Source organism: Agelaius phoeniceus, chromosome 6, assembly GCF_051311805.1.
Source record: "Agelaius phoeniceus isolate bAgePho1 chromosome 6, bAgePho1.hap1, whole genome shotgun sequence".
Classification (NCBI taxonomy): Eukaryota; Metazoa; Chordata; class Aves; order Passeriformes; family Icteridae; genus Agelaius; species Agelaius phoeniceus.
Genome location: NC_135270.1, coordinates 5410475 through 5438344, shown reverse-complemented (window position 1 = coordinate 5438344; position 27870 = coordinate 5410475). Strand labels below are relative to the sequence as shown.

The 27870-nt window shown below is 37.1% G+C and overlaps 1 protein-coding gene across 3 annotated transcripts in view; it reads right to left on the bottom strand.

Moving 5' to 3' along the window:
- Positions 1 to 27870, bottom strand: part of ELP4 (elongator acetyltransferase complex subunit 4) — a 141142-nt gene that overhangs the window by 106894 nt on the left and 6378 nt on the right. Inside the window, exons 1-4 of one of the 3 annotated variants that reach the window (XM_054634791.2) lie at positions 27451 to 27488; positions 25581 to 25912; positions 17903 to 18024; positions 4197 to 4328 (exon numbers count right to left, since the gene is read on the bottom strand). In XM_054634791.2, the coding sequence (XP_054490766.2) occupies positions 4197 to 4328; positions 17903 to 18024; positions 25581 to 25590 (264 nt within the window). In that variant the 5' untranslated portion in view covers positions 25591 to 25912; positions 27451 to 27488. Of the gene's footprint in view, positions 1 to 4196; positions 4329 to 17902; positions 18025 to 25580; positions 25913 to 27450; positions 27489 to 27870 lie in introns of those variants that run through there. The other 2 variants (XM_054634787.2, XM_054634788.2) reach the window with 2 other exon arrangements.

The window sequence follows — 27870 nt, the reverse complement described above, 5'->3', positions numbered from 1 at the left end:
TAAACCAAATTTAATGTATACCTGTGCAGGAATTACACATTTTGAACATGCTGTGCTATTAAATAGAGGAAATAAATGCATCTGTTTGGTCCATATTAATGGAATTCAGAACAGAACCTGCAACATTATTTGAATTATACATGTAAAGTTAACCCCCCCTGTCCTGGTTTAGGGACCCCCCCCTCCAGACTGTTATACCATGAAATATTCAAGTAGATAGTACTTCACCAAAAATGTACTAAACTGTTAAGATTAGTTAGAATGATTTGATTTAGGGTAAATATTTTGAAATTATTTGACTAACAGGTATTAGGCCTGGTCAGTTATCAGGGCATACCAACAGTAACAATAATGCAATACTTTTCCCAGAATAACCAATGAAACTCAAACTTTTAGTTAAAAGAAATAATTAGTTTTAAAAAAAAATAAAACCCTATGGAATTGCTTATGAATATCTAGTCATCTGAGGCAACCAGTTTTACTAAAAAAATATATATAGAAAAGCACATTCTCTAAATCAATGCACCAATTTATTTCTTGGTATCTGATTTTTAAAGCAGGCTGTTGAATAAGACACAACATTCCATCGAAATTTAAATGTTTTTCTTGTAAAATGTAACTTTATTCAAAACAAGGATTCTGAAAGCAATTTAAACAGGGGCTGTTCTTTGGCCTATAATCTATTCTTTATCCGGATTACAGATCAGAATGTTTTTACTGCAATCTCTGCCAGAGCTCATCTTTTTATTGTGTACTTCCAAGCCCCCTTAATGTTTTAGAAAGGCCTTGACTAACTGAACTTTGATCTGATGTCTTCATTGAGAAAAGCTCCAGGTCGCCCATTTCAGATGCAAATCCTTCCTGAGGCCCAATAGAGTTTAGTAAAGACAGCAAAAAAGAAGAAACAAGAAGTTTCCAGGATCCTCTTTGAGAATCCTGAGGCACATTGGTGTCCTTAATCCACCCCGCCGCAGGGATTAAGGTAGGTGATAACCTCTCCCGCTTCCAAAGAATGAGCACAGCGCCTACAAACTGGGTGGAGCCTGGGATTTGGCGCTAATAAAACCCCATAAAAGCAATAAAAGCTGGGTCCATGGCAGAGGGCCCTGAATAGGGCTCAGTGTCCTGCATTCCCAGGCTTAGCAGGGAGCTGCTGGGAAGCCTACCTGACCCAAGGAAGCGTGAATAATGGAGCGGGGCAGAGCGGCCGCGCGCGGCGCACACTCGCCAGCCCTCTCTGACACTGATACTTTGGGCTTGAAGTTTTTCTCTTCTGGTTTGGTGTGCAGCTTCTAGCTTTGTATTAAGCTAGTTTATAGTTTATATTAAGTGTTCCTAGGATCTTTTCACAAGATGGTAAAGGAAAAACAATCCTATTCCAGCTGAAGACTCAAGGACAAACTCTTCAAAATTCAGGCCCAAAGCTTAAACAATGCGAGAAGAGGAGGGCAGGCAAGCAAGCAAGGAGGATGACACTTCATCATTTGAAGCTATTAATTGGACAATTAACTCCAATATGTAAATGGATTAAAACTTATAAAAATGTGAGATCTCATGACCAAGCCCTCTTTTGCTTCCATCTTGGAGCCATCTGGGCACTGCCAGGGTGTGGCCTTTGAAGGCAATTCAATAAATATCCACTTTATTCCTCTGAACTCCTTCTAGCTTCTGTTCCAGCTCCTCAAGAAGGCATCACCACATTCCTTAGCAGGCTGGAGGCTCAGGCCAGCTCTTTCCTGGATTCCTGGTTTGCACAAGGAGAAATACTCTAAATTGTCAGTGAGCAGAGCGTGCTTTTACGCTACCGTCTGCTGTTAATGTTTCTAATTGCAATCCTAATGTGCTAGAAATCTCAGATTTAGGATGAACCAAGGCAGAAAATTGATTTCATGCTGTGACAGTTTATATATTGCCCCAAGAACACAAGCAGTTCATTCAAAAAAAAAAAAAAAAGAGCGAGAGAAAACCACACTGTCTTGCATTGCAAAAAAAGCTCTCCATATATTCAAAAGTTGAAATTAATTCACCTCTGATACAGATATAAGTAACAAACTGGCAAAAGCACATCAAGCATAACAAGGTCTTTCACTCCAACAGATTCCTTATAAATCTATTTTTTTCTGATGCAAGGTATGTGCAATATGTAGAGAGAAACTGAGAGAGCTGTGAAGAGCACTAATACAAACACCATGCCTAAAACAAAAACCAATACCTGGCTGGTCAAATAAATGCAAAGGGAACATCTGAACTACCAATCAAAAATCTATTATTACTCAGAAACAGTAAACAAATCAATCATCAAAAATACCACAAAGACATCTTTTACTCAGCATTCCTGCTCTGTATTTAGCCAGATAATGGGTAGAAAAGTTTCTGCTATCATGTTTAGTGTTCTAGCTAAAAGCAAAGCTACTTTTTCTCTTTCACAGTTGAAACTATTTGACAGTAGTTTCTGAAAATGCACTGGCATATTAGTTCAATCAGTTTGGAAAATATGCCTTGAAATTTTATTCAACATGGGTTTTTACCAGCAAAGGAACATTTAAAGGAGGAATCACAACCAAATTTGTTCATTAAATTATTGAACTAAATGTATTGTTATGGGTAGCAAGGCAGTATCAGATTTTTCCTCAATGGAGTATAATCACCATCCAATTAACATAGAACAGAGCCAAAATTTTATGATAACTGCAATACAAAATATTGAAAAATATAAATTTGGACCAATTTTTCACCAATTAAAATGTCCTGAGGAAGTTTAGGTATAGATTGTTTAAGATTGATGCTTTTATTTGTGTGTATTAATTTTTGCATAAATTTAACATACACATAAAAATATTGTGCCTCAACTACTGAGATCTTATATATCTTGTGTGTATCTCTTGTATATTTGTATCTCATATATTTGTGTGTATTAATTTTTGCATAAATTTAACATACACAATATAAAATATTGTGCCTCAACTACTGATCTTATTCTATCTTCCATAATCAATTTTCAGTAATCAAGGGTACATACATCACGCATTTTCAAGAAATATTACATTAGTGGAAGAAGTGGTTACTGCTATGAAGTTAAAGATGAGTGGACACCCAAGTGAATTTTTGAAATAATTTCTCTATTTTGTTAGAATATCAGACCACAATTTGTTCACAACATGCAAATGTTTTCATATCAATGTACAAGGAACTCTGATAGATTTTAAAACAGACAAATTATTTTGGGGATGGTTCAGAGTGGCACAGCAAGCTTCACAATAATAAAATTGATGAGATTATATGATTACCCTGGAGGCTGTTTGATTTGGCATGTCACCATATATAAGTCTTTTCTGACACAACTGTATAGCCGTGTCTGTGCAATTTCACAGAAAACCAAACATGCCAAGCCTTGTAAGATCATTTTGTCACATTCCAATTATGTTTTTAAGAATACAACTGAACTTACTAGGCAGGTATGACTACATCTAATATAGAATTTATAAATATAGACCAAAATGTACAGACAAAACCAGGATTTGATTCTGGACAGCCAGAAATGCTGTAATTTTGTTAAAGACTGATTGTGCCGCTGGATTAAATAAGAAAGCCACCAGCCATGGGAGATTGACTATCCACAAAACACCAACAACTGTAAACTCTGAAAGACTGATCACTGAGCTTGTTCCTTACATTGTCCCTGCCCAGTGCTTAGCTCCCAGTGCCAGTGCGGCTGAGAGAATCTCAAGTGCTTGCTTCAGTTGTTATGCACATGGATAAGCAGGTCAACAGCTTGCCTCCACACAGTGCTTCCACTGCAGACACCCACTAAGTCCTGTTGATTAAACCTACTTAAGTAATTTGTGTGCAACTAAAGCTGGGCCGAGTTTGGAAGCAAGCACATCATCCAAACTTTCATAAAAAGCTGTCTCAATTTGATAATGCTCATTGAAAAATCCCATGTAATTTAAATGGTTTTTTACTTTTAAATTACTATTGTCTGTAGTGAGTTTTAGAGTACCTGCAGACTCTCAAAGTCCCTTTTTTTTTGCATCATTAGTAATTAAAATATTCACTGGTGTATGATAGTTTTTCCTCAAGAGGCAATCTTGTAACACTGCCCATTAGCAGCTCTGTTGTCTAGGTTCTACTGAAAAGCTTTTGCTTTTCAAATTCATTTTGAGTGCAAGAGGAAAGAAGCAGGAAATAGCCATTACCTCCATTTTGGGCAAATTTTGGTAGCGCCAGGCTATTTTCATAGAATCCTGAAAATCCTCAGACTTCACAGCTGCTGCTTCGTCTCCCAATTCCTTCCTGTAGGAATCATCAAGCAAAGGGGCTGGAAGTTCCTACAGGTAGAGAGCAAAAAAATGTCAGCTATCTACAGGAGAAATAGCAGTTCAGGTTTTTATCCACCACCCCCCTCCAGCTAGATAACACAGTTATCTGGGTATAATGGGCAGCTGCAAAATCTGTAAAAGATTAATAGAACTCCTCTGAAGGACTGGCTCCTACTAATACTGAGCAGGAAAAATCCCCATGTAATTATTACTGGAAAAATGAATTATAGAAGTAAAAAAGAATGCAGAATGGAAATACCACATTTGGTGCTCTGCTTCATCTTGAGCATTCCCATTCCCATTGAGTAGCACCCATATTCTTTTTTTGTAATATTTCTTTCGAGGCTGATCTCCTAAACCACTCCATTTCTGACAGTGGGCAAGTTCCCTGCATATTTAAGCCTGTTTCAGCCTTTTCCCATTGCAAATTTAAGCCTATTTTAACATAAGAACTTTGTTAGCTGCTGCAAATCTTTCAGAAGTATCCAAGAGACCACAACAGCCTACAGACACCAGCTGAAAGCCACTGCAACAGGATGGTTTGAATTTTCTCTTCTGCTAACCATTAGGCATGATATCTACTCATGCTGGATATCTCATGGACACAAACACAGGAAAGGAAGGGGAGCACGCTCAATTCTGGATTTTTTCCAAAGTTTCTAATGTACTTTCTGCCTTTGCTGCCCTGCTGAAAAAGTAAACAACACATGCTGAATGCAGAACTCATGCAATGGGCTTCTACACCTACTGGAAAAATAAAGTACAATGAAGTTTTCTGCCCCAGCTTTACACCCATCCCTGTAAGCTGGAGGGCACAGCACCGCTGCTTAAAACAGAACAAGGCTTAGCTGAAAACTCTGTTTTCCTTGAGCCAAGACTCCTGAGGAAGAATATGTGACATGCCTCAAGGGTTAAACTCACACAGAGCTAGCCAGTAGCTCTGGATTGTGTGTGGAGACTCTCAAAAAGCAAATTTGAAACCTTTAGAAGAAGAATCTGGGTTGAAGGGTGGGACACACACCAAACACTGCACACAGGCAGGGCTTATGGTGACCATAAATACCCAGGGGACACTCATGGCTTGGTGTGGGTACACATGGTACAAACTCAGAAAGGAGACAATGAAACTTTTAACACATCCACTTCAGGTTTAGTGTTACACTTATTTACCATTAATAAAATTAATATTAAGATCTAATAATAAATTATTAATTACAATCATCTGTAATGATAATTTAACAATAAATTTAATATGCATTAATTTTATTGTTAATATGCACTAATATGCATTTATTTATTAATATACTTATATATATGTATTTCATTTACATCAATTTTATTATTATTTAGTATTCATTCATTTATATTTATTAATATTTAAAGATTAATATCATAATATGCTAATAATACATAAATAATAAATTAATGTAGTTATTCTTTTTATATATAATCTTATTATAATATTATAAAATTATTATAACTAATATTAATAGTAATAAAAATAATATTAATAGCTAATAATTATCAGAATTAAAAATTATTAATGTGCATATTTCTATACATAACCTAATAATACATGCCACTTTTCTTTCGTATAAATTAACATAGAATCTATAATTATGGAAAAAAAAATAGATTTCAGATAATTGCTTCTGTCTCTTCCTAGGGCTGGTCACACACTTGGTGAGGCACCAGGCAATGGAAGTTATGAAAGCTTTTATAAAGTGTATAACTTAATAAAGTTTCAGAAACAGAACAGCTGTATCTATGTGTTTCAGCAGCTCAGCAAAAGACACGAAACACACCTTTGAACAAGTTATTTTATTTCTTTTGCTTTTACAAATGAACTGCAAAAGCCTGGTTATGACTATTCATGAGAGCCATTATGTACAGAGTTACATTTTCAGATTTATCACAGCTTGTTTAAAAAATATACTTGCATACAATAAACTCATTACTGTGGTAGTAAAAATTAGGCTTTCTGGGTAGGAAAGCTACACAAAGATGAAAATTTTGATTTACTATTTACAGTTTTCATTAAGTTTACAGATTTATAATAGCTGTTTCAATTAAAAAAATCCCAAATTTTAGTAAGAGTTCCATTACATCTACCCAGCAAGAAAGCAGGCAAGCTTTCAAATCAAAGAATTCTGACAGATGGGACAAAATGAAACCAGAACACTGTACTGAAAGGTTCTGAGGAAGTATAAGTACAAACTAGAGCTGACAAGGACCCCAATGCATTTCACAGAGATGCAGATCCAAACCACTTATATTTACTTCTAGGAACATTATATGAAGTATTAAAAAAACAAAAAGTTACTTTGAATTGTTAATTTGATTAACTCTATTGAGGATAGCTGAGTTATAAATCTTATTTTCCAATTGAGATGTTACTTTGACAACACATACTGAACAATTCAACTATTGTGCAGATTTAATTTCCTCATACAATTATTCATAGACTTCAATATATTTAATAATAATTTAATAAATAGATTTTTCATAGATTTAAACTTCCTATCATAAAAAGGTCTTTCTTTTTCAGTGAAGAGCTGCTGATACTTGATCATCTCAAATATTCCTCATTTAACAGTAATTTAAAAAAAAACCCAAACCAAGTTTCATTTATAAAAGTAAGGTCTGTGAGGAAGTAATTTGGAGGCTCAAGCAACATTTCCTGATGAGCTTGTTGCCAGGTAATTTTTGGTAGTGGTTTTTTCTGAACACAAGAACCTGCAGAGATCATGAAATCTTGCTTGAACATTTCATCCAACTCCCTGAGCCTGCCCCTGGTTCAGACACCATCACTGGGCAGCTTCCACATCACTGCAAAGCCAAAAGGCAGGAAATGGCAAATTGTACCATTCTCCTTCCTCCAGGGAAAGAGGAAAACAGCAGCAATATTTCTTATAGCTATTTAATATTTTTCCCCCCTAGAATCACCACAAATGCCTATAATTTGTGCTGCTGGTTCATTGTTGGTATGTAGTAATTGGGAAAGTCAAATTTGAGACAGGGACATTAACTACCAAAATTTGTCTATTTTACACATAAAATGTATTTCATGCTAAATAAAGCACAGAGGTAAAGACAATAAAGGTGAGAAGTTCCCCAAGCTGCTTAAATAATGTCATGCAACACTGAGAAAAGGTTCCTGCCTTCCAGTGAGAGAACAAAACCTTCTTCCATGGCCCTGGGTGGCAGGGAGACACCACAAATCCCAGCTGCTGACACCCAAAAAACTCAGTCCAAAACAGAGGCACACACATCATCACTGCAACATAATTTGGCACTGTGGTGTGTCCTAACTGCTGCTAAAAATGAAGCAGATTAAGAGATCAAGGAAAAAAAATGGTTTCATCTGAAGCTGATAAAAGATTTTGGCTGCCAGAGATGAAAATCCATCAAAGTATCCACCTAAAACAGCCTCCTTTTTTTTTTTTTTTTGCCAATATAGCTTGCTTTTAATTTCTAACACAAGAAAGAGTTTTTATTTTGACATAATAAAAAAACTTCTGACAACAGAAGAGCACATGCATCAGCTCAGGTCTGGTTTATTCTGTCTTGTCCCTTGGAAGGAAAAGGAGAAAAGATCAGGAGCACTCCAAGAACTCTCTCAGACCAAAACCAACTCTAAGCTGCTTTTTAAATGCCTTTACCTAATAACCACCATGCTCACCTGAAGAACATTCCTTAGATGTGGCAGGTTCTTGTCCCTGTGCAAGGGACACTGAGATTTAAGACATTTCTGGGCCTCCCACGTCTCACAGCCATGCAATTTTCTATGCCAACATCTGTTCTAAAGCAAAGATATCCTGAATTATACTCTTGGATGTGGGGGCTGTGAGTTACATGGCCTCTGAGGAGGCTCTGTACATAATAAGCTGCAGTCCAGAGAAGGTGCTCTGCCTTTGGATAATTTGAAGACCAACTGCCTGAGCTCAACCAGTTTTATTAACTTGGTTAAACGCATTCCAAGATATGCTTGGAATGAGCACAAAGAAGGGGAAAAAATCCAACCCTATTCAAGGTCAGTTTGTCTGTAATTTCATCATATTCTATATAAAGAATAATAAGCAGAGCTAATAGAGAATGTTTACCTCCAGATTTACATATTAATTTTATCACTGTGGATAAAGCAACCAGTTTCAGATACCCTCAACTCCTTTTACACCAAGCTGGAAGAGAAAGGAGAGGCAGAACATGCAGGAGCTGTTTGAAGGTATGTCTGTGTTCACTAGAAGCCCACATGCCTTCACCAGCCTGCTTGAAGACTCAAAAAAATACCTAGATGGTCACTGTTTTTCCTTAGGATGTACTGGTTCATGTATCTCAGGCCTTAATTTAAAACTTTAGTTAGTTTACTACTTTTCTAGAATAGTCTTCCTTTAGTTTACTTAGGGACCGAGCCCACAAAGTTTACAGAGCTCTAGTTAAAAAAGTTTTTTTTAAATTTTATTTCTTTACATTGTCAATAAAAAGAAAAGAGTTATAAAAAATGAAAATATTCTAATTTTTTTCTAATTCATATTACTCTTTAATTGTTATTAATAATTTTTTCTGTGTATCCTTTTAAAATTTTAAACCTACTTGACCTTTCTCCTAATCCTACCTCTCAGCAAAAAGTAAGTACACTAATAATTAATCAACACTAAACCCACCACACTTCTTGATAAAATTAGCCAAAAAAAATCTCAAAATTGACAAAATCTCAAATTAACAAACCCAAACCACTACAATGGGCAATACTGAAAATACTGAATGATCCACAAATTTCTTCTTTTCTTCATATCTGCTTTTATTCTTCATAATTAACTAGAATTGGAATGAAACTCTGGTAATTAAAGGCAATTCTTTCTCTCAAGAAAGGAACTGTTTCCAAACCTGACCATGCCTGAGTGACACCGAGCACCTCAGTGTGAGAGCTGGCAGTCCAACTCTCATTATACAGATACATCCTCAAAAATATACCTGCCATTAGCTTCAAAAATAAAGGCTGGATGGTTGGGTCTGTACTTCACAACTCCTCAGCACCATGAAAGACTTCATGACTGTCCAAGAATGACATAATTTAGGATTTAATAGATTTATGTTCTTTGAATCAAAACCAGGATTTTAGAAGAAGGCAGTATTAGCAAAATATGTAGAATTTATTTACAAAATTTTAGGCAGAATCTAGAAATCAAAGTGTTATTTAAACAATGGACCAAGAAAAGGAGAGTTGGGCTATCAGCCCATCATCTCTCTGTTTAATCTATTTTTGCTGAAAAATATCTCAGCTCCCACAACACAGAGCTTTGAAAAGCTTTGGGACTGACAATTTTGCGTCATCAGTGTGTCTGTCAACTTCTGAGAACTGTTACATTCTCCCAGGCTAAAAAAAGACAAATCTTTCATAAGGTACATAAAAAAACCAAAACAAAGCATGTAGCAGTGCATTAGTTAAAATAAAAAAAAAAACCCAAAAAACATACAGCATTTCTTGGGGTCAACTAAAATACAAATCTTTGCTATGCAGCACAAAAACACAAAAAGGCAGACAAGTGCTAAAGTTATTAAGGGCAGCTGGGCTGGAGAGAAGGAAGCTTGTTGCTGTTTTAAAATGAAAAAAAAAAATTGGGAGGAAAAGCCAGTGTTCTGGAGTGATCACAGTAAATGACAAAGCAATTAATATAATTCTGTTTCCTGCAAACCAAGCTATGAAGGTTTTACTGCAAAGAGGGGACAATTTATTTCAGTAATAAAGCTTTTATCTTTGCAATAAACTGTGGATGAGCTGTACCTGCTGCAGTCCAGCTCCTCCTGGCTTTGCTGCCCCAGTACTGAGCCTGCCTTGTTTTGGCAGATGCACGAAGCAAAATCAGATTCTAACAGTTTGACCTCTCTCACTTCTTGTGTTCTCTGGGGGATAATAAAATCCAAGATACAATCCCACAGCAGTTAATGAAGCTTAACCTCACACCCTCTTAATTACCAATGCATTACACCAACTATAGGCATCATACTCCTCTCTAAGCTATTTTACAATTCTAAAGAAGTACTACTGTGCTATTATTTAGCAACATAATCCAAGCTGTATGTGAAATCCCTCTTATATAAAATCCTTTGATCCTTATGGGTTTCAATAACTGTATAACTCAAAGTACTTAAGAATTTAAAACATTATCTATTTATGTATCAATAAAGATATTTTTCACACTGATTTATGCAACTATTTTGAAGTGCAGTTATTATCACAAGTATGATAAAAACACAAAATAAAACAATACTAAAGGGATAAGACTAAAAAATAATAAAGATACTAAAATTCACATGAATTTAAGGCTCTTTTTCATCATGTTAATTTTTAGTATTTAAAGGACACCAGATGGTAAGTCAGGAAGGGTAAATATTTCCTTTTCAACAATGCAGTATATAAATGTCAGTTTAAAGGGCCCTACTCCCAAAAGGGGGGGAGAATTCTATTTTGATTGTGAATACAAGGTGCATTGTTAAAGAATATAAATGAATGGATGGCAATTTTTCTTCTTTCAGCAGCCCTTATACAATAACTTATTTCCATCTCCAGGTAAGGGTGGTCTACAGAAATTGCCCCTTGGCATTCAGAAAGGCCTAATGTGCACCAGCTCAGGGTAAACAAGAATGGTGTGAAGAGAAACAGGAAGCAATATTGCTCTGTTTTAGGAAATAAGAGCCAGGTGCGAGTACTCTAAGTAGTCTATTTTTAAGCCATAAGAATACAGTCTATACTCCACATACACAGAAGTAAACCCCACACTAAAGTCACAGAACTCCTTTGCTGTAACTCTCTTGCACTGTGGCTGCATTTCATAACAAACCCAAGAATGCCTATCAGACAATCAGATGAATTATACTTTAATTTAATATTTTTCTGAATCAGTTAATGAATGCTTAAGCATGTGACAAATAAACATAGCAGAGAATGAGAAAGTAAAGCTGTGTGAAAGAAATGAGTGTCCTTGTCCCAAACTCTGTAAACCCTGCTGCAGTGCACAATGCACAGGCCTGAGCCTAAACAGAGTTACTGACAACAGCATTATTCCTGAAACCCTTCAGAGATGAGCACTGGAAGCAACAGCTTATTAACTACAAAGTTACCAACTAGATTTGTTAAACAGATATTTGCGGAAATGGAAACACAAACATTTAGATTTTACCACTTTGATGATACATTTTTATCATGGTTTGACGCTGGCACAATGCCAGCACCTCCATGAAAATATATTCTCCCTAGTGCCTGCTATGAGATGTAACAAGAAATAGAGCAAAGAAAAAAAATTATTAACCTACAACTGTATGTAAAAAGTAACACACACATAACACAGAATGAAAACCTTCCAAAACATTCCTCCTCCTCCTCACCAAGTTCCACCACCACACAAAACAGAACCTTAGATTCTCACTCCAGTTACCACCCCTCAGGTAATCAACACTCAGTTAAAGGCCAAGTAAGTGCCACAGCTGAGACAGCCACAATCCACAGTGTCCCCACAGAACTCCAGAAGGCTTCAGCCCATACAGCAACACCTCACCACTCCAGGAGGCTGCAAGTGTCTTTCTTTGTCCCTCAGCCCAGCCTTTTATGCCCTCCTGTTGATGCCCTGCCCCTGTGTGCCCTCTGTGTGATTGCTCAGCACCCCTGGGCACTCCATGGCTGTTACTTTTAATATTATTCACCTGCTTTTCACAGCTGGGCCAATGAGGGATCAGCCACAGCCCCACTCCAGTCACCACAAACTCTGTGCCCACAGCTTCCATCTCAAGAACTCCTGAGCAATAAAACCTGACCCAGAGGGGATGAAGTGACTTGGTTTTCACGGCAGGATTACACAAACTACAGGAGGACAGAACCACTCTGTCTACTCCAGTCCTTCAGACCTTGAGATGTTGGCTCTAGGAAAGGGAATTCCAGGGGAATCTTGCCATTGCTGCCCTGTTGCTGCCCTGCCCCTGTGTGCCCTCTGCTCCCTGTGTGATTGCTCAGCACCCCTGGGCACTCCATGGCTCCTCACCTTCAATAGCATTCACCTGTCCTGCACAGCTGCAGCCAAGCTGGGATCAGCCACAGCCCCACTCCCAACCACCACAAACTCTGTGCCTACAAGTGAGATGGGTGTTTAAAGAACCTCTAAGTTCAGAACTTAGGTTCTGAAGTTCTTAAGTTCTGAACAGTAAGATGATGAAAGAAAATTTCCTTGATGAACAGACAAGGATTGGCAGATGAGAAATCAAAAATTTGAGCCATTCTATTCCTCTGGTTCTAGAAAAACTTTTTATTGGATTGATCTGAACTTTTGACAACGACAAAGCTTTTTGCTCAGTTTCCAGAAAAGGTATTGCTTTAAAAGATTTAATTCTTTTTAAACAGAAGAAATTTTTTTCAAGTGTATCTTTCACACCTCTACAATTTCTATGTCAAGGTTATAACACGGTTCATAATGGAGAAAGTTGTACATTACAATATAATGAAATATTTGCATTTTAACAATGAAAAATCCAACTATGAGAAATCCAACATACAAGTAAGAAAAGTAAACAGATGAGCAAGAGCTACACAAAATAGAAATTAAATTTTTCAACTCATCTGCCAGGCTCAGCCTCACCCCTCATCTTTGGGCTACCACAAGACTTCAGGTAGTAACAAAGTTCCTTTCTGCTCTAACTGTAATTTGATTTCTGTGTATTAAGTGACACCATTTAACAGCATGCAGCAGCTGAATCACTGCAGCAAGTTCCTGCATTTTGAAAATATATTCAGAAAAAAAGACAAGGAATGTAGCCCTATTTGCACAGATATTTTTACCTTTTGAGGTATTATGCTTTTAATTTGTGAGCATCTAAAACTGAAAAAACACCTCTAGCATTGATACATAGCTTCTCTCCCAATACCAGATGGCAAAGAGACAGCAAATAATTAGAATTACTCTCTGAAAACAGACAGCCCTGGCCATCACCTGATGATTTCTTCCAGGTTTGCACTTTTTCTTTTGCTAAAACAATGGTTTAAGATCATATCCATGAGGGAAAATCATAAGCATCATGGCTGAATGTACTTTGCTGAAGTGAAAAAAGTCCATGCAGACAGCTATGTTTTCTTTCAAGGCACTGCTTGCACACACCCTAATACAGCAGCCCTGTGGTTTTTATTGTTGTTGTTTTTAAACTAATAATAATAATAAATAAGGAAATAATAAAATGAAATGGAAATAATTAAAGTTCATTTTGCTAGGTTCTTCCTGCATTCACTTTATCAGCAGGAAAAGAGTAAATGAGCACTTTCTGTTCTTCAGGCCTGCCCTGTTTGTTGAATGTAGAACTTTTTCAGTCTTCTCCAAATCACATACTTAAACAAATATAAAATTAAAATATGATATTTAAAAAGTATATAAAATATAAAAAATATAAAATTAAAATATACTTTAACTTTTGCTTTAGATATCTTTTCAGCTAAGAAACTTTCAAAAATAATGCTCCTGGAGGGGTCTTTTTGATGTTTTCCCTATTTTTTTTTTCTCAATAGCCATTACAGCTGTCCACACACCCCTCTCAGCTTCACCACCATGAGAAACTGCATCTTCCCCTTCCACTGTGACACCCTTCATCCTCTCCTCTTGGAAGAGAACCTCCAAGAGGCAATCTCAGCTGAGTGCAGAAGTATCCTGCAATAAAATTCCCACTTGAAAACAGACATTGCATTGAAAGGCAATAATCAAAGTTTTCCACGAGAGATGAGCAGACAGCTCTAGAAAGCAGTTCTGGAGCTCCCATTCTTCCACCTCAGGCTTGCAGGTACCACCAGTGGGAAGGTGACTGACCCAGCACTGGCCAGGGTGCCACAGGTTAAATGTAGTGCTCCAGGGGATGTTGGTTTGTCTTCCAGAACAATAATGAGTTGTAAGTCTTCCTTACAAGACAGATCATGGGATCACAGAAGGTTTTGTGTTGGAAGGGACCTCAAAGATCCTCTCATTCCAACCCCCTGCCATGGACAGGGACACCTTCCACTAGCAGGTCCCTCAGAGCCCCATCCAGGCTGCCAGGGATGGGGCAGCCACCAGGTCCTTCTCTGGGCAACCTGTGCCAGGGCCTCAGCACCTTCACAGAGAAGAATTTCTTCCCAATATCCAATTTAACTCTGCCCTCTGTCAACTTCAAGTCATTTCCCCTTGCTCTGTCACTACACTGCCCTTCTTAAAAGTCCCTCTCCAGCTCTCTCCTAACTGGAAAGCTGCTGGAAGGTTCCCCAGAGCCTTCTCCTCTGCAGGCTGCACAACCCCAGTTCTCAGCCTGTCTTCACAGGAGAGGTGCTCCAGCCCCCTGAGCCCCTCCTGGCCTCCCCTGCACTCAGTGCAGCAGCTCTGTGCCCTTTCACTGCTGGGGGCCCAGGGGTGGATGCAGAGCTCCAGCTGGGATCTCCAGAGCAGAGCAGAGGGGCAGGATCCCCTCCCTGCCCTGCTGGGCACATTTGGCTCTCTGGGCTGTCCGTGCTCACTGCCAGGTCCTGCTGAGCTTCCAACACCCCCATCCCTTCTCCTCAGGGCTGTTCTCCATCCATCCTCAGCCCAGGCTGTGTTTGTGCTGGGATTGCCCCAGCCCAGGTGCAGGACCTTGCTCTTGGCCCTGCTGAACCCCATGAGGTTCTCCTGAGCTCTCCAGGCTGTCAGTGTCCCTCTGGATGGATCCCTGCCCTCCAGGGGCTGCACACAGAGTGTGCTGTTGGCAGCTTGGTGTCCTCCATCCAACTTTGCACAGGCTCCACAGCAAAAGCAACCTAACAGAGCAATCTTTATTGTCAAGGTAAGCTATAAATAACCCATCTTTTCTCATTAAAACTTGTGAGAATCAGTTCTACCCCTCCAACCTAAATAAAAAAATCAGGAATAAAGGTAAAGACATTATTTTACAGGCAGTTTAGGCAGTTGTAGAATTTTAATGCCAAACCTGAAGTAATTTTACTATTAAATAAATTTTCCACTTACCAATGCAAGCGGCTTTATTTTATGATCAGTCATAGAAGTTACCATATAATTTCTTATGTTATATACATTCCCAGTGCTTATGCCCTTAGAGTAAAAAGTTGCCTTTTTTTTGAAGACTGTATGAACAGAAATGCTCTCCAATGTTTAAAATACTTTCTAAAAACCAGCATGTATACAGTTCTGTAGGTTTTACCAGAGGTGTATAATTTTTCAGCATTACGTCTTAATGCCAGTTTCCTGAAGGAGCTTTGACTACAAAAGGCATGAATATATTTTCAAAGGATGATGGATAAATTGGTGGGTGGTAATATAATATATCTTAGGCAGCTGATCAGGGCTTTTTATCCTCTGCCTGTCTTTTAGTTATACACAATTTCAAGATAATTATGGTCTATAAGAATGTCTTTTCCCCTTCCTACTACCAGCAATATTTGTCTTGGTTATAGGTTCAAGAAACTTCCAATCACATCACAAAATTGGAATAGGGCAATTATGGCATTTCAGCAGAGAGCTGAACGTGCAAATAGACTGACCACACCATATGGACATTTAATATGGACACAGTATGGACAGTTAATGAACTGCCTTTATGAAATAGACCAGTAATTAGATACTGGCTGTGGAATGTATTGAACCCATACTTGAATTTTACAAAGTAAAACCCAAGCCTCAGGTGTAATTCAGGTTGATTTCTACCATGTTTGTGTTACCTTTCCAGTAAAGAATACAGTCCAATCGGATACTGAAAATAAATTAATTACTAATCTCATTAAATGAAGTGCCATGTTATTCAAGGGTCAGATAGGCTTTATTAAAATCCCAACACTGTGGAGTCATCCAAATCCCAAGCAGCTCATTTTTCACATAGGAGAGATCTTCTTGAAGCACCTGAAGGTGAGGGTTACTTCACTGACACAATACAAATCAGAGAAATTAACTCTGCTGTGCCTTGTCTGCTAAACAAAGTTAGTGTTGAACAGCCAAGGTGAGAGTAAACAGCACAGACAAGAATATTGTTGGATACACAAGGGCACAAAGGAAGGCAGAAATCAAAGCAAAATGTTGTTGATACAACAATATTGTCCCTGGATTTATAGTCTCCTATGGCAGCACCACCATGGAGTCACAACAGAGGAATGCAGCATTCCTGCCTAGTGCCTGCCCCTGGAAATTAAGGAGGAAAATAATTCCATATCAGACAAGAGAGCTGGGTAAGGCACAGCAAACTGACTGACCCCAAACTCCAAGTGGTACAAGGTGTATGGCAGATGTATGTAACAGTGTCTGCTTGTTATCACATGAAGGAGCCAGAAAAAACATGGCAGGCTATGAAAAACTGAATCAAAGGGGGATGAAAGAAAAATAGAATGTACATTAGCTACTCCATTTTAAGAAAATTGAATGCAATGTAATAAAAATACTAATTTGGATAATGAAATCTCAATGAGAAAAACAACTGCAAGAATCGTGTTGTATCATTAGGGAGTCAATACTCGATTGTTAGTTATTTAAAACCACTTAATTAAAAAAATACAGCACATTCTTAGGTAATTCGTACTTGAAAATCAAATTTTAACCTGTTTGTTTAACCTTTATTCTAAGCCACAAGTGAGAAAAAATTTCACCCTTAAATGAACCTTCTTCAGGTTTAGGAGCATCAAAAAACTGATTTTTCACAACACAATAATTTCATTTCATTAAGAATATACTTTTTCCTGAATACTGAGGATGATGTTCAAGAGGTAAGGCATAGAATTTACCATCCCTAGGTAGGAAAACACAAGAGTAATCATTTTGTCCAGAAATAATCTCTGAAGACACTTAAGGAAATAGCCAGACTTCACTTGATGCAGAAGTAATCAGGAAATTATATGTTACTTCTGATATTAGGAAAACGCAGCCTTAGAAAGACATAAAATATTTAATGAAATTTTGCAAGATTATCCTCACACTTCAGCATTTTTTGCACTGTTGATCAGGCTTTTTCCCTTATGCAATTTTCTCATGACAGAAACTATCAGTGTTTGATTGGGAGTCCACTGAAGTCTGGAGGGATCCTTTCTGTGTGACCTGATCCAAAGCTGACCAAGTTCCCTAGCACAAAAAAGAGTCAGAATGAAATGTAAGTGTAAAGGAAATTGTAAAGATGCTCAATGATGTTTTTATTTTCTACAGGAAACTGCAATAAATATCCACACAAACCCTACACTGTTTCTACCACAAAATACTGGAGGCAGCTTAACTACACTTCCTCCTGGGCAGGAGGAAACTGTAAGCAGTTGGGTTTACTGAAACCATCCCACTAAGCCAGTGGAATAAAGAAATAAAATAAAGAATAAACAGGTTCCAAGCCTGATTTGGCCTTGGGAGGATCTTACTCCACTGTCCATAGATGGGAGGTAGAGACCTGAATTTAATTCCCAAATCTGGCTAGTGTAAATAATTCTGTACTTCCCAACACATTCTTATGAATCACCAAGATTAATTCATTTGTTGCTACACAATATGGACACTTTAAAATGCATTTCATTAATAAAGAAATTACAGCTTTACTTATCAAAAGCAATGAGTCTTATTTACCTTCAAAATGTTGTCAGGATGCTCTTTGGCAGAAGCAACAAACAGGTCATGTCCACAGACAATTCCCTCTGCGAGAAAATACTTGAACAACAAACTGGAGTAAAGGCCATATTTATCCTCCTCTGTGAAAACAAGAATGGTTGGATTTGTTTTTGTTAGATAAATTGCTCACCTGTAGGTTCATAACACTGTAAAAGGCCTCTTTGGGTCTATCTCCTGGAGTACAGAATTTACAACAGAAAACAAAGGTAAAATAGGACTCCAAAACTTTTAAAATAATGCTTGATAATACTGTATTTCAAATTTTTCAAGCCAGAGGAATAGTCCTCAATCAGGCATTTGATTCTAAGATATGGATGGGACACAGCCTCCTTACAAGGCTTCCCATGAGTATCAACTAAGATGGCTGAATTTATGGATTAATGGCAAGGGGCTCCTTAATTTAGGAAAACTATGTTAACATTTATATTCCTAGTGCTTAAAACCTGCTTAAAATATTTGTTACCTGATGCTTTTCAAAATTCGGCCATATTTGGCATGCTAAGCCTATACAGAGGTAACATTCAGAATAGAGACATTCTTATGTCAGCATTTATTCCAAAGTTGTGAAAACTACAAAAGCCAAATGGATGTATTGAAGAAACCAAACAATTAGCAATGCTTTCTTTGAGACCTAACCAGAGAAAAAACAGAGCAAATTCAAAAGACTTGTGAATTTGCAGTTTAAGCAGGGAGACAATGCTTGATAGCAGACATTGTAAATACTGGCCCACTGAAATGAAAACACAAATTCTGACTTCAGAAAGAGCAGCATTTCCTTCAGCTTCCCTGGTGCAAGTGTCAGAAATTAGCAGAATTAGGAAGTCTTAATGAAGTCATACAATTAAAACTCAGCATAACTTCAAGCTGTGGGAAGTGGATTTGTGCAAAACAACTGAAATCTGAACCATCTCTGGTTTTTTGTTCTTTATTTGTAGGAAATACCAACAATAGCACTGTTAATGCTTTTTATGGTTTTTGGGAGAAAAGTGAATGTGCTACATTAGGTTTCACTTTTTCATCTCTTAATCTGGCAGCTGAAAGACAATACACAGGGATGCTGAGGCAGAAAGATACAGAGAGATATTTCTTTATACAGAATGAACAAAACTCAATTTATTATTTGTGTGACTTGGAAAATATTCCCTAACTACACATATGAAATAGTAAAATTAAAAATAAAAAACCAGTAACAAAGAGAGAAAATGAAAAAGTTGTCATTCATATCCAACTTGCAAAAAAACAGTAAAGAGGAAAATAAAAGTACTCTAACTTTACACATGTATCACAATCAAAATGAATCAATGGAGTGAAGGAGAAAAGGAAAGGAAGCAAGTGTATATCCATAAAGGAAAAGGAAAACCAATGGCAATGGGGAAACCTAGGAAACAAATCACAGGAAGTGTTGTTGCACTGCTACACTTCTAATATCTTGCACGTGTACTGATACTCTCAGTGCTCAGATTAACAAGAAATTCAAACCACAAGTGCTCAAAACCACTGGAGAAAACCCAGTTCTCCAAGAGATACTCCCCAACCTCCATGGGATATTAGGTAAAACAGAATTTATTTCCTGCTTTTTTAAACTCCACTGTTAAATTCAGTATTTGGGATAGTAGAGTCACTAGAAGTTACTCTAAAGCAGTAGCTCAAAACAGGGAAAAATATTTCATGATCCAGTCACTAAGACAGGAAATGACATAAAACTGGATATCCAAACAAGCCAAAGGGAATACAATAATTACAACACTCTTACTACTAGTACAAGCACCCTGCAGTTTGCTGTAGAGTCTTAGGATTTTAAGAACTTAAATTGCATTAACAGAACTTACCTTTGATACTGTTGGCCTGCTTAGGAGGCCATATTAGCCTTCAATGTACTTGCAATAACACATCGACCTTTTTTTTTTTAAATTTTTAAGAAGGGTCTTGTGACAAATATGTGACAAAGCTCTGAATCATAAAAAGCACAGGACTGACAAAACCATACTGGTGACAGTACTGGGCTCCCCATCAAAATTTCATCAGGATGGATTTCCAAACTGCAATTTACTTGAGAATTTGGAGCTTGTAAATATTAGATCCAGTTTACTCTTGCATCCTTACAAAGCCATTATTAGTGTTACTGAAGAACTGCCTTCCTACTAACTCAGTGATGAGACTGAGGATGTAGAGCCAGCTATGGGACTCAAGTGGACACAAGGCTCAATCAGCTAAAACTGCAACACTCCCATTGCAGAAACAAGACAGAACTGACACTACCTAAGCTTTGAAGAAGTGTTATGGTCATATTTTGTACAGTCTTTGCAGACTGCTTAAATCTTAAACTGTTTCAAGAGGGAAATAAAATCCCATTGCTCAATAAGTGTCCCTTGTAACTGGAGTCCAGACCACTGCTCCTGCCCCCTCAAACATTGGCTCTCTCTAGTTATTCTTACTGCTTTATCCTCAGTAATATATTATTCACACTATATTGATTTCCATGTGCTAATCTCCAACTATGAAGCTCTCAATTTCAGAAGCAAAGACCTCTAGAAATCAAAGTGGCAGCATGAGATCTACATTTTTTGTTTTAAATTGTCTGAGGTACCTGAAAGAAGCCACCAAGGCTCCCCTGTAATCACATCACTGTGGCAGATGTCACTGGAAGGAGACAATTTTGTTAGAGCTCTCTCCCTTTGAACAGGAGAGGAAAAGAACACTCGTCAGGCACTCTGGAAGGATCCTCAGCTGCAACACTTATATCAGCCTTGCTGAATGAAAAATCCTGGGTTCTCAGTTTTTAACTACAGGTTAAAGTTCACCTTCTTCACCATCTGAGGCCCAGAAACACTGAGTTGATATGTATTTAACTGACATTTAATGGAAAATAAGAAAATGTCTTGTTGAGTCCAAGTGTTTTATGGTTTGAGTCTGTTTGTACATCTATACAGACAGTCTTTCTGGATCATCATTTTTGATATTAATTACTCCTTAGAAAGTAAACAATTTCTTGTGCCAAACATAACAGAGAAACTCCATAAACCATGCATAAATACAAGAAATCATATGATGTGTTGGTGATCATTTAACTAAGCTAAGAAGAAATATGGCTGTAATAGTTAAAAAGAATTTTTCTATTTGAAATGCTGAAATGTTAAACATATTGTAGAAATAAAGCCATGAAGAACTAGTATATAAACCTTTTAACTGACTTATTGAGATTTTAATTAATTTTGTTGATTCATTGATTTATTTGTAATGTAACAGGGCTAGAGAGGTTCTTACATTGCCAAGACATATTTTGCAAAACAACACCGAATGTTCAAGTTAGCAAATTAAAAACACATTCAGTGTAAGGGCACATGATTTTAACATAAACCTTTCTTTCCTTCTTAAATTTTCATAAGAGTAAACTTGCAGTAAAAAAATTAAATTAAGAATTGGAAAGTGATCTAAATATAAATCACCTCATAGTTTCCTACAGTACTCTAAGGATTAGATGTGTCTCAGAAAGCCTTTACAAACAATCTATCTGGAATTGTTAAAGTCAATGCATCTGTAAGAATCCCTCAGTTCTTCAATTTGTCAGATAGAGGATGCTTTTTATTGATTCATTTCTAGGTCACTAAACTTTTGTGGTATTCAAAAGATCTAAAGTGCATCCATATGGGGCTTTTCTGATAGCATCCATTGTACCCTGGCTTCAATAGTTACATTCAAAACCAAAAGAGCACGGCTTTCTTCTTGTAAATAAACAAACAAATCACTTAGCACAGGTACTTCAGCAGCTCACTGATGACTTCCATAGGATCCCAGAATGAAGCACTTTCCTGAGAATGCTTGAAGTTAGCATTTGAATGGCTAGGACAAATTTTCAACTGTTACCTTTATCTTTCCAAACTCCTCCACATCCAAAAGAACTACCTTCACTCAGGACTTGTAGGAACTAACACTTCAGATTTTTTTAGTCCATACTTAGGACAAGCCTGGCCCAAATCTTTAGTCTCAGCCTCTGCACTAAAGAGCTGGTCCTTCATTGTGAGCTTCACTTGCAGCTACCAAGGCACATGAACAAATCAGGCTCTTGCAGCTGCAGCCTCTTTTCTGGGTGCAGTCCCCACAAGTCACACACAAGGCACTGAGCAGCTTTCTGCCATTCTTTTGGAACAAACAATGAGTTTTCTCCAGCTAAGCAGCAGGTGAGTAACTAGTGAAGCATGAAACTACACAAGGAAAAGAGATTATTTACCTAGAAGTTATGCATATTGTCTCCAGGACAAAAGCTCCTCTGATCCTACAGATAAGGACATAAATAAAATAGTCTGTTGTGACTATCCATGGGTCTCTTTCCACATGAGTGTGCTTTCCTGGCTGAAACAGTAACAGAGAAAGAGCAGGGTTGTCACTAAGAGCACAGGGAATTCCAGCATATAACCCTATAGCTGAGCACTAAGGATAAAGAGCAATTCCTATTTAGGGGTCTTTTCAGCACTGCACTGTATAGGTTACTGTGGAGTCTTTGCTTCTTTTTTTATAGGGTTGGGATGAAATGAAGTTAAATTCTTGTTGGGACTCAAGATATTTATTAGTTTTCATTTATATTACAGTCTTACAAACTGTGAGTTATACAGTACTTCACTCAAATAAACTAAAAATGGAGCCATCTCTCTCTCTCTACAAGGCCTTTTAAGGATAAACTGTCCAGTTAGGAAATGACACCTAAATTATTTTTACTTTTAACCCAATAACTACTTATCTGCAATGTGGACATTTTATCTAATTACACAATATTACCCAAACCCATGGAGAAGGTGAAGAAGAAGGACCAGCCTCCACCCTAAAACTCCTATCTTGTTTTACATATATTACTATATTCTAAAACTTAAAACTCTAAGTTTTCTACTACGCAATATTCTACACTTCTATTAAAACTACACAGTTATAATCTCAGTTTTATCAGTCAGTTTTGGAAGACTTTTCTACAGCCTCAGGGCAAAGGCAGTGTTCTCTTGGGGTTCAGTGCCTGTCAGCACAGAAAGTCTGAAATTCTCAGTAACCAGGATTCCAAACAACATAAGGGACATTTCTCCACACCTGTCTGTAGCTACTACTCAAAGAAATTCATGGGTTGTAGAATTAGGTCTAGAATCTTAAAGCTTTTTATCTAGGGCACAGAAAAAAAAAAGAGAGCAGATTTGTGTGAGGGACTGTAAAAATAGAACTTATTTAAAAATTAAGGAAACAAATTTAATTATAGAATTGATATGTAACCATGTGACCTTAAGGAAAAACTCCCTCTGCACAGAGGCATTCATGCTCCAAGAGAGGGATGCAGAATAAGCACCACTAGAACTGGAAGAGGAATAAAAAGCCAGGAACAAAACCCACTATAAGGTAACAAGTATCATATCAATAAATACTGTATTTATAATACCTGACTTTCAAACATCACTATATTAAGCAGCATGAGGGTCTTTGAAAAACTCCAGTGGTCATTTATAGTAGAACTGCTCAAAATGATGAGAGCTGTAAGAAGAATAAGCCTGCAACAATGTAATGTACAGATGGCTTATTTTTTTTTTTCTCTCTACAAAGTCTAGACAGGTTGCCCTAAAGCTGCCAAAAGCCTGTCATAGCCTATCAGTATTGATAATTTTTTTACCAGATAGATGCTTCTACACTGTGGTCCTGTGACCTAAGGTGTGTCTTTCTCCAGCTATGAAACATCTCTCTAAATAGCTGCAGGTTATAAAACGAGAATGTTTTAATAATCTCAAATTCCATTTAAAGATACTTTTCTAATGTCCACGTTGACTAAGCTTGAGGGGATATACTTTGTGTCACTTGCATTTAATTAGCACATGCCAAACCAGAGTTGTCAAACACATAAGTTACAATATTTGGCATTTAGCCATACTTCAGGAAGGTGAATTCTGCTAACTGGTATTTTGTAGGATTATATTTAGCAAATCACTGTTTTGTACCTCCCTTGAGATTATCTTTTTCAGCTTTAAAAAGATGATAAATTCAGTTATATTGGCAAGTGAAGAGAGGTCTTACCAGTCAGGTTAAATTGCATGCCTAACAAAAACAAAAGTAGCTAATTAAAGTAGCTGAAACTGCTTCAAGGCTTACAATGTACAAGTATAGACCTGTTTTTCACCAGACAACGTTAACTTTTAATAACTGACCTCAGCTACCAACAAAACCCCTCCTACTGATAATCTTTAAAACATTTAGCTGACAGTGACCTTGTCAAAACTGGGGCTTTTAAAGGCATCAAGAAAAGGTTCTTACAGGGTGCTCAGGACACCTCTAGTGAGGGTGCTGCAGCTCACTATGCAGGACATGTTCTATAAACAAAGCTTACCTATAAAAACAAAATAACAATTTAAAATTGTTTTTAAAACATTTTAAAAAACTACAACAATTAATATTATTATATAGCAACATATTAATTATATACAATTAATATATTAATTACATATAATATTATATATAATTTAATATATATTTTGTTAAAATAAAAAATAATTTACAAACAAAATATCCTCCTGCAAACTCTTACTGGGGTGGCAAATCACTCGTGCAACAGCTTGAAGTACACTGGAGTGGAGAGGGGAAGGAGTGTGCTTGTTTTACTTGTTTGTTTTGAGAAGGGGGACTGTCCTGGGAAGCTGATCTTCTGCAGCAGGTTCAATAAAACCACAAATGTGGTCTCACCTCCATCATGAACAAGCTGCTTTGATGGGGTTCCACAGCAGAATGCTTCTTAGAAACCCACTGCTGTAAGGTTTCTTTAAAACTAAAATAATAGTTAAAATCCTAATTCTTGTTAGATGAACAAACCTCAGGAAGTCTCAAGCTGCTCTGGTAGGTAGGAACTTCCATGAGAATACCATGTGCTTCAACTCTCTAATTTTCATATAATTAAAACACTGTCAAAAGAATATACTATAGAATTAAGCTCAACTGAAAATCACAATGCTCTTTATTATGAATTGAGTTCAAAAACTTGCACACTTCTATTTCAAACAATATTTTACAGTCTTATCAAGTAACCTGTGCCATTACTACATCTTCAGAACACAACAGTTCAAATAAATATTTTAATACCCTGAATCTACTATTATTTGGTTAAATTAACCAAGATAATGAGTCAAATAATGAAGATGAGCATTTAATTTGCAAAGGGAGCTAAGCTAAAAGTAATTCAATTTATTCTCACCTTAGAGAATGTTGAAGGAAGGGGAAGAATTTAACCTTTTTGTAACACTTGGAGTACAACACAGAAAGATCTTCCTAGGAGGTTCATCACTGACAGCTTCAATCCTGATAATATTAAGCTTGCCTAGACTAATCTCCTGGCAGAATTTCTTGGTGTGCTGACAGGATATTCTAACAATGCCATTCCAGTGTTACCTGCACCAACTTTAACAATCAGTCTCCAAATTTTTAGACTAATGAGTCATGAATAAATATAGTTCCTGCTTTAAGACTTTTTGTATATAATTATATGTTTCAAAATAACATATGGTAAGTCTCATTTGGGAAAAAAAAATTCATTTTCAGATCTAAAAGAGACATTCTCAAGCTAAGTTTCAGGTCAGATCACAAATACACAACCAGCACAGGGGATAAGCTAATTCAAACCTACCACTGAGCATGGCCAGATATGCACTCAGAAGGACCAAAGTTCAGGCAAAAATCCTTTCAGGAAAAATCTTCCATTGAGCCATCAGCATCCACATGAGTGTTTTCCACATCCACAACACCCTGTGGTGAAATATTGCACCACTTCTTCCATTTAATGACAATTTTCCTCCTAGTGGATTCATTGGATGCCACCCTGTCTACTGCAAGGGGCAGTGAATCTTGTCATGGGAAGACAAAATTAATCCAGCCTCACAATCTCTGATTTATGTAAAATAGGTTCCAACTTTTTTCTTCTTCTTCCTTTACCACAGCAAGATTGCAGCTCTTCTCAAGCTGAAAATGTTGGAATTAGGTAATGTCAGTTATTTCTTCTGGCAAGCACCTTTTCAAATTACTTAATCTGCACCACACCATACACTAATTTATATACTTTATGTAAAAATCAACATTTTCTACGACTCAATGGCACATCAATATCTGTCTCTAATGGATAAAATGCAGAAATAGAGACTAGCCTTGAAATAACAAGCCATAGTGGGAGCAATCACCTTCCTCAATGGCAAAGAGAAAATTTTATTCAGTCTCTAGTGCAGGCTACATGAGCCCTAAACCAACAGAAAGTAACATGCTATAATTCCAATAGGGGCCAAAAGAGATTTCAAATTAGTTTTCCCCAAATCCCACTGTTTGGATCTTTAGTGCTGAGACCAATTTTTGAGTTGTAAAATTCAAAATACATAACCAAAACTCTAGATACAAATTCAGTTTCCCAAGCAGTGATTGTCTTCCACAGGAAAAGTAAACACAGATAAAATATCCAGACCACAATGTTTTCACCTCTTTTAGAAAATGAATGAAAATAACTGATTAAATCTGTCTCAAGGCTGAAAAGCCACAGTCTGTAGAGCTTCTGTTGGTGTCTATCATTAGAGACAAGCAGGCTCTTAAAACACTCTACAGGCACAACTCCTTTGAAAGCACCCAAATCACCCAGGCATGTGCCAGTCTGCTTTGTCCCTAGGCAAGGCTGAAATCCAGTCCTGTTCTCAATTATGAGATTCAAGTGCTCCTTCAGGTGGAGATTAATACAAGAATTCTTCATTTTTCTGCTGGTTTTGTGTCAACTCAGTCCAACAGAAAGGAAAGCTGGACACCTCAGCTGCAATGGAGATGATCCCAGAGAGCTGCACTGTGGTCTGGAAAGGGAATCCTGGTGTAAGCTATTTAATAATCTCAGTGTGCCTCACCCACACCCTGACAGAAAGCAGCCTTCCATCACCTTGCTCTCAGCTGATTCTGGCAACCAAAAGATTCAAAGGTCCTGCATTGCATGTCTTCCTCAAATTTAAAAAACTCCTTTGTGATGATACACAGTTTGAATCTAACACAGTTTACAAAATCTTAACTAATGTGTGCACTCTGCTATTAAGACCTGAAATGTGCTAAATGCCTTGTTTTCAAACAGATTTCTGGGGTATTCTTTGTGGGTGCTCAAGCCTGTCTAAAATTAAGATTTTGATTCACCTCCAGTAATTCTTGAGATGGAGAACAGTCCATTCTGAGGGCTACACAGAGTGAAGCCTTCAAAATGTTGATTTTTACATAAAGTATATAAATTAGTGCATGGTGTGGTGCAGATTAAGTAATTTGAAAAGTTGCTTGCCAGAAGAAATAACTGACATTACCTCCAGTAATTCTTGAGACAGACAACAGTCCATTCTGAAGGCTACACAAAGTGAAGGAACCTGAGGGTTATACTTTCCTGAAGTCTGACTTCAAAAAGCAGCAAAAAGAGAGGCTGTTTAATGAATGCATTCAGGAGTGAAAAGCTTCAGAATATGGCTTTAAGAATCTATATATTCTATACTAACCAATAAGAAGAAGGGTTCCAACAGCTACGCCTCCACCTGGAAACAAAACAAAATGAAGAATAAAGTAAGACTACACTTTAATACTATGTTAGAGAACAATTAACTTTTCTTAGTTTATAAGTCAAAGAAAGGTGATAACGGGGAATTTAAAAATATAAAAGTGAACAACATTTTAATTACCTTTGCAATACTTACTACAATTCTCTATTATGAAATAATTACACATTACATGTAATTACATACTGCACATTACAATTACTTTCACAATATACTGTACTATCATCATTGTGGTAAAAAGATCCTGCAGAGCTCTATGCAACCACGCTCAAGTACTACAGTGGTGATGTATGGTCTGAGCCAGCAGATTTTTACTGGGATAACTCATGTGAGTAAACAGTCTCCAAATAAAATTAAATTAAT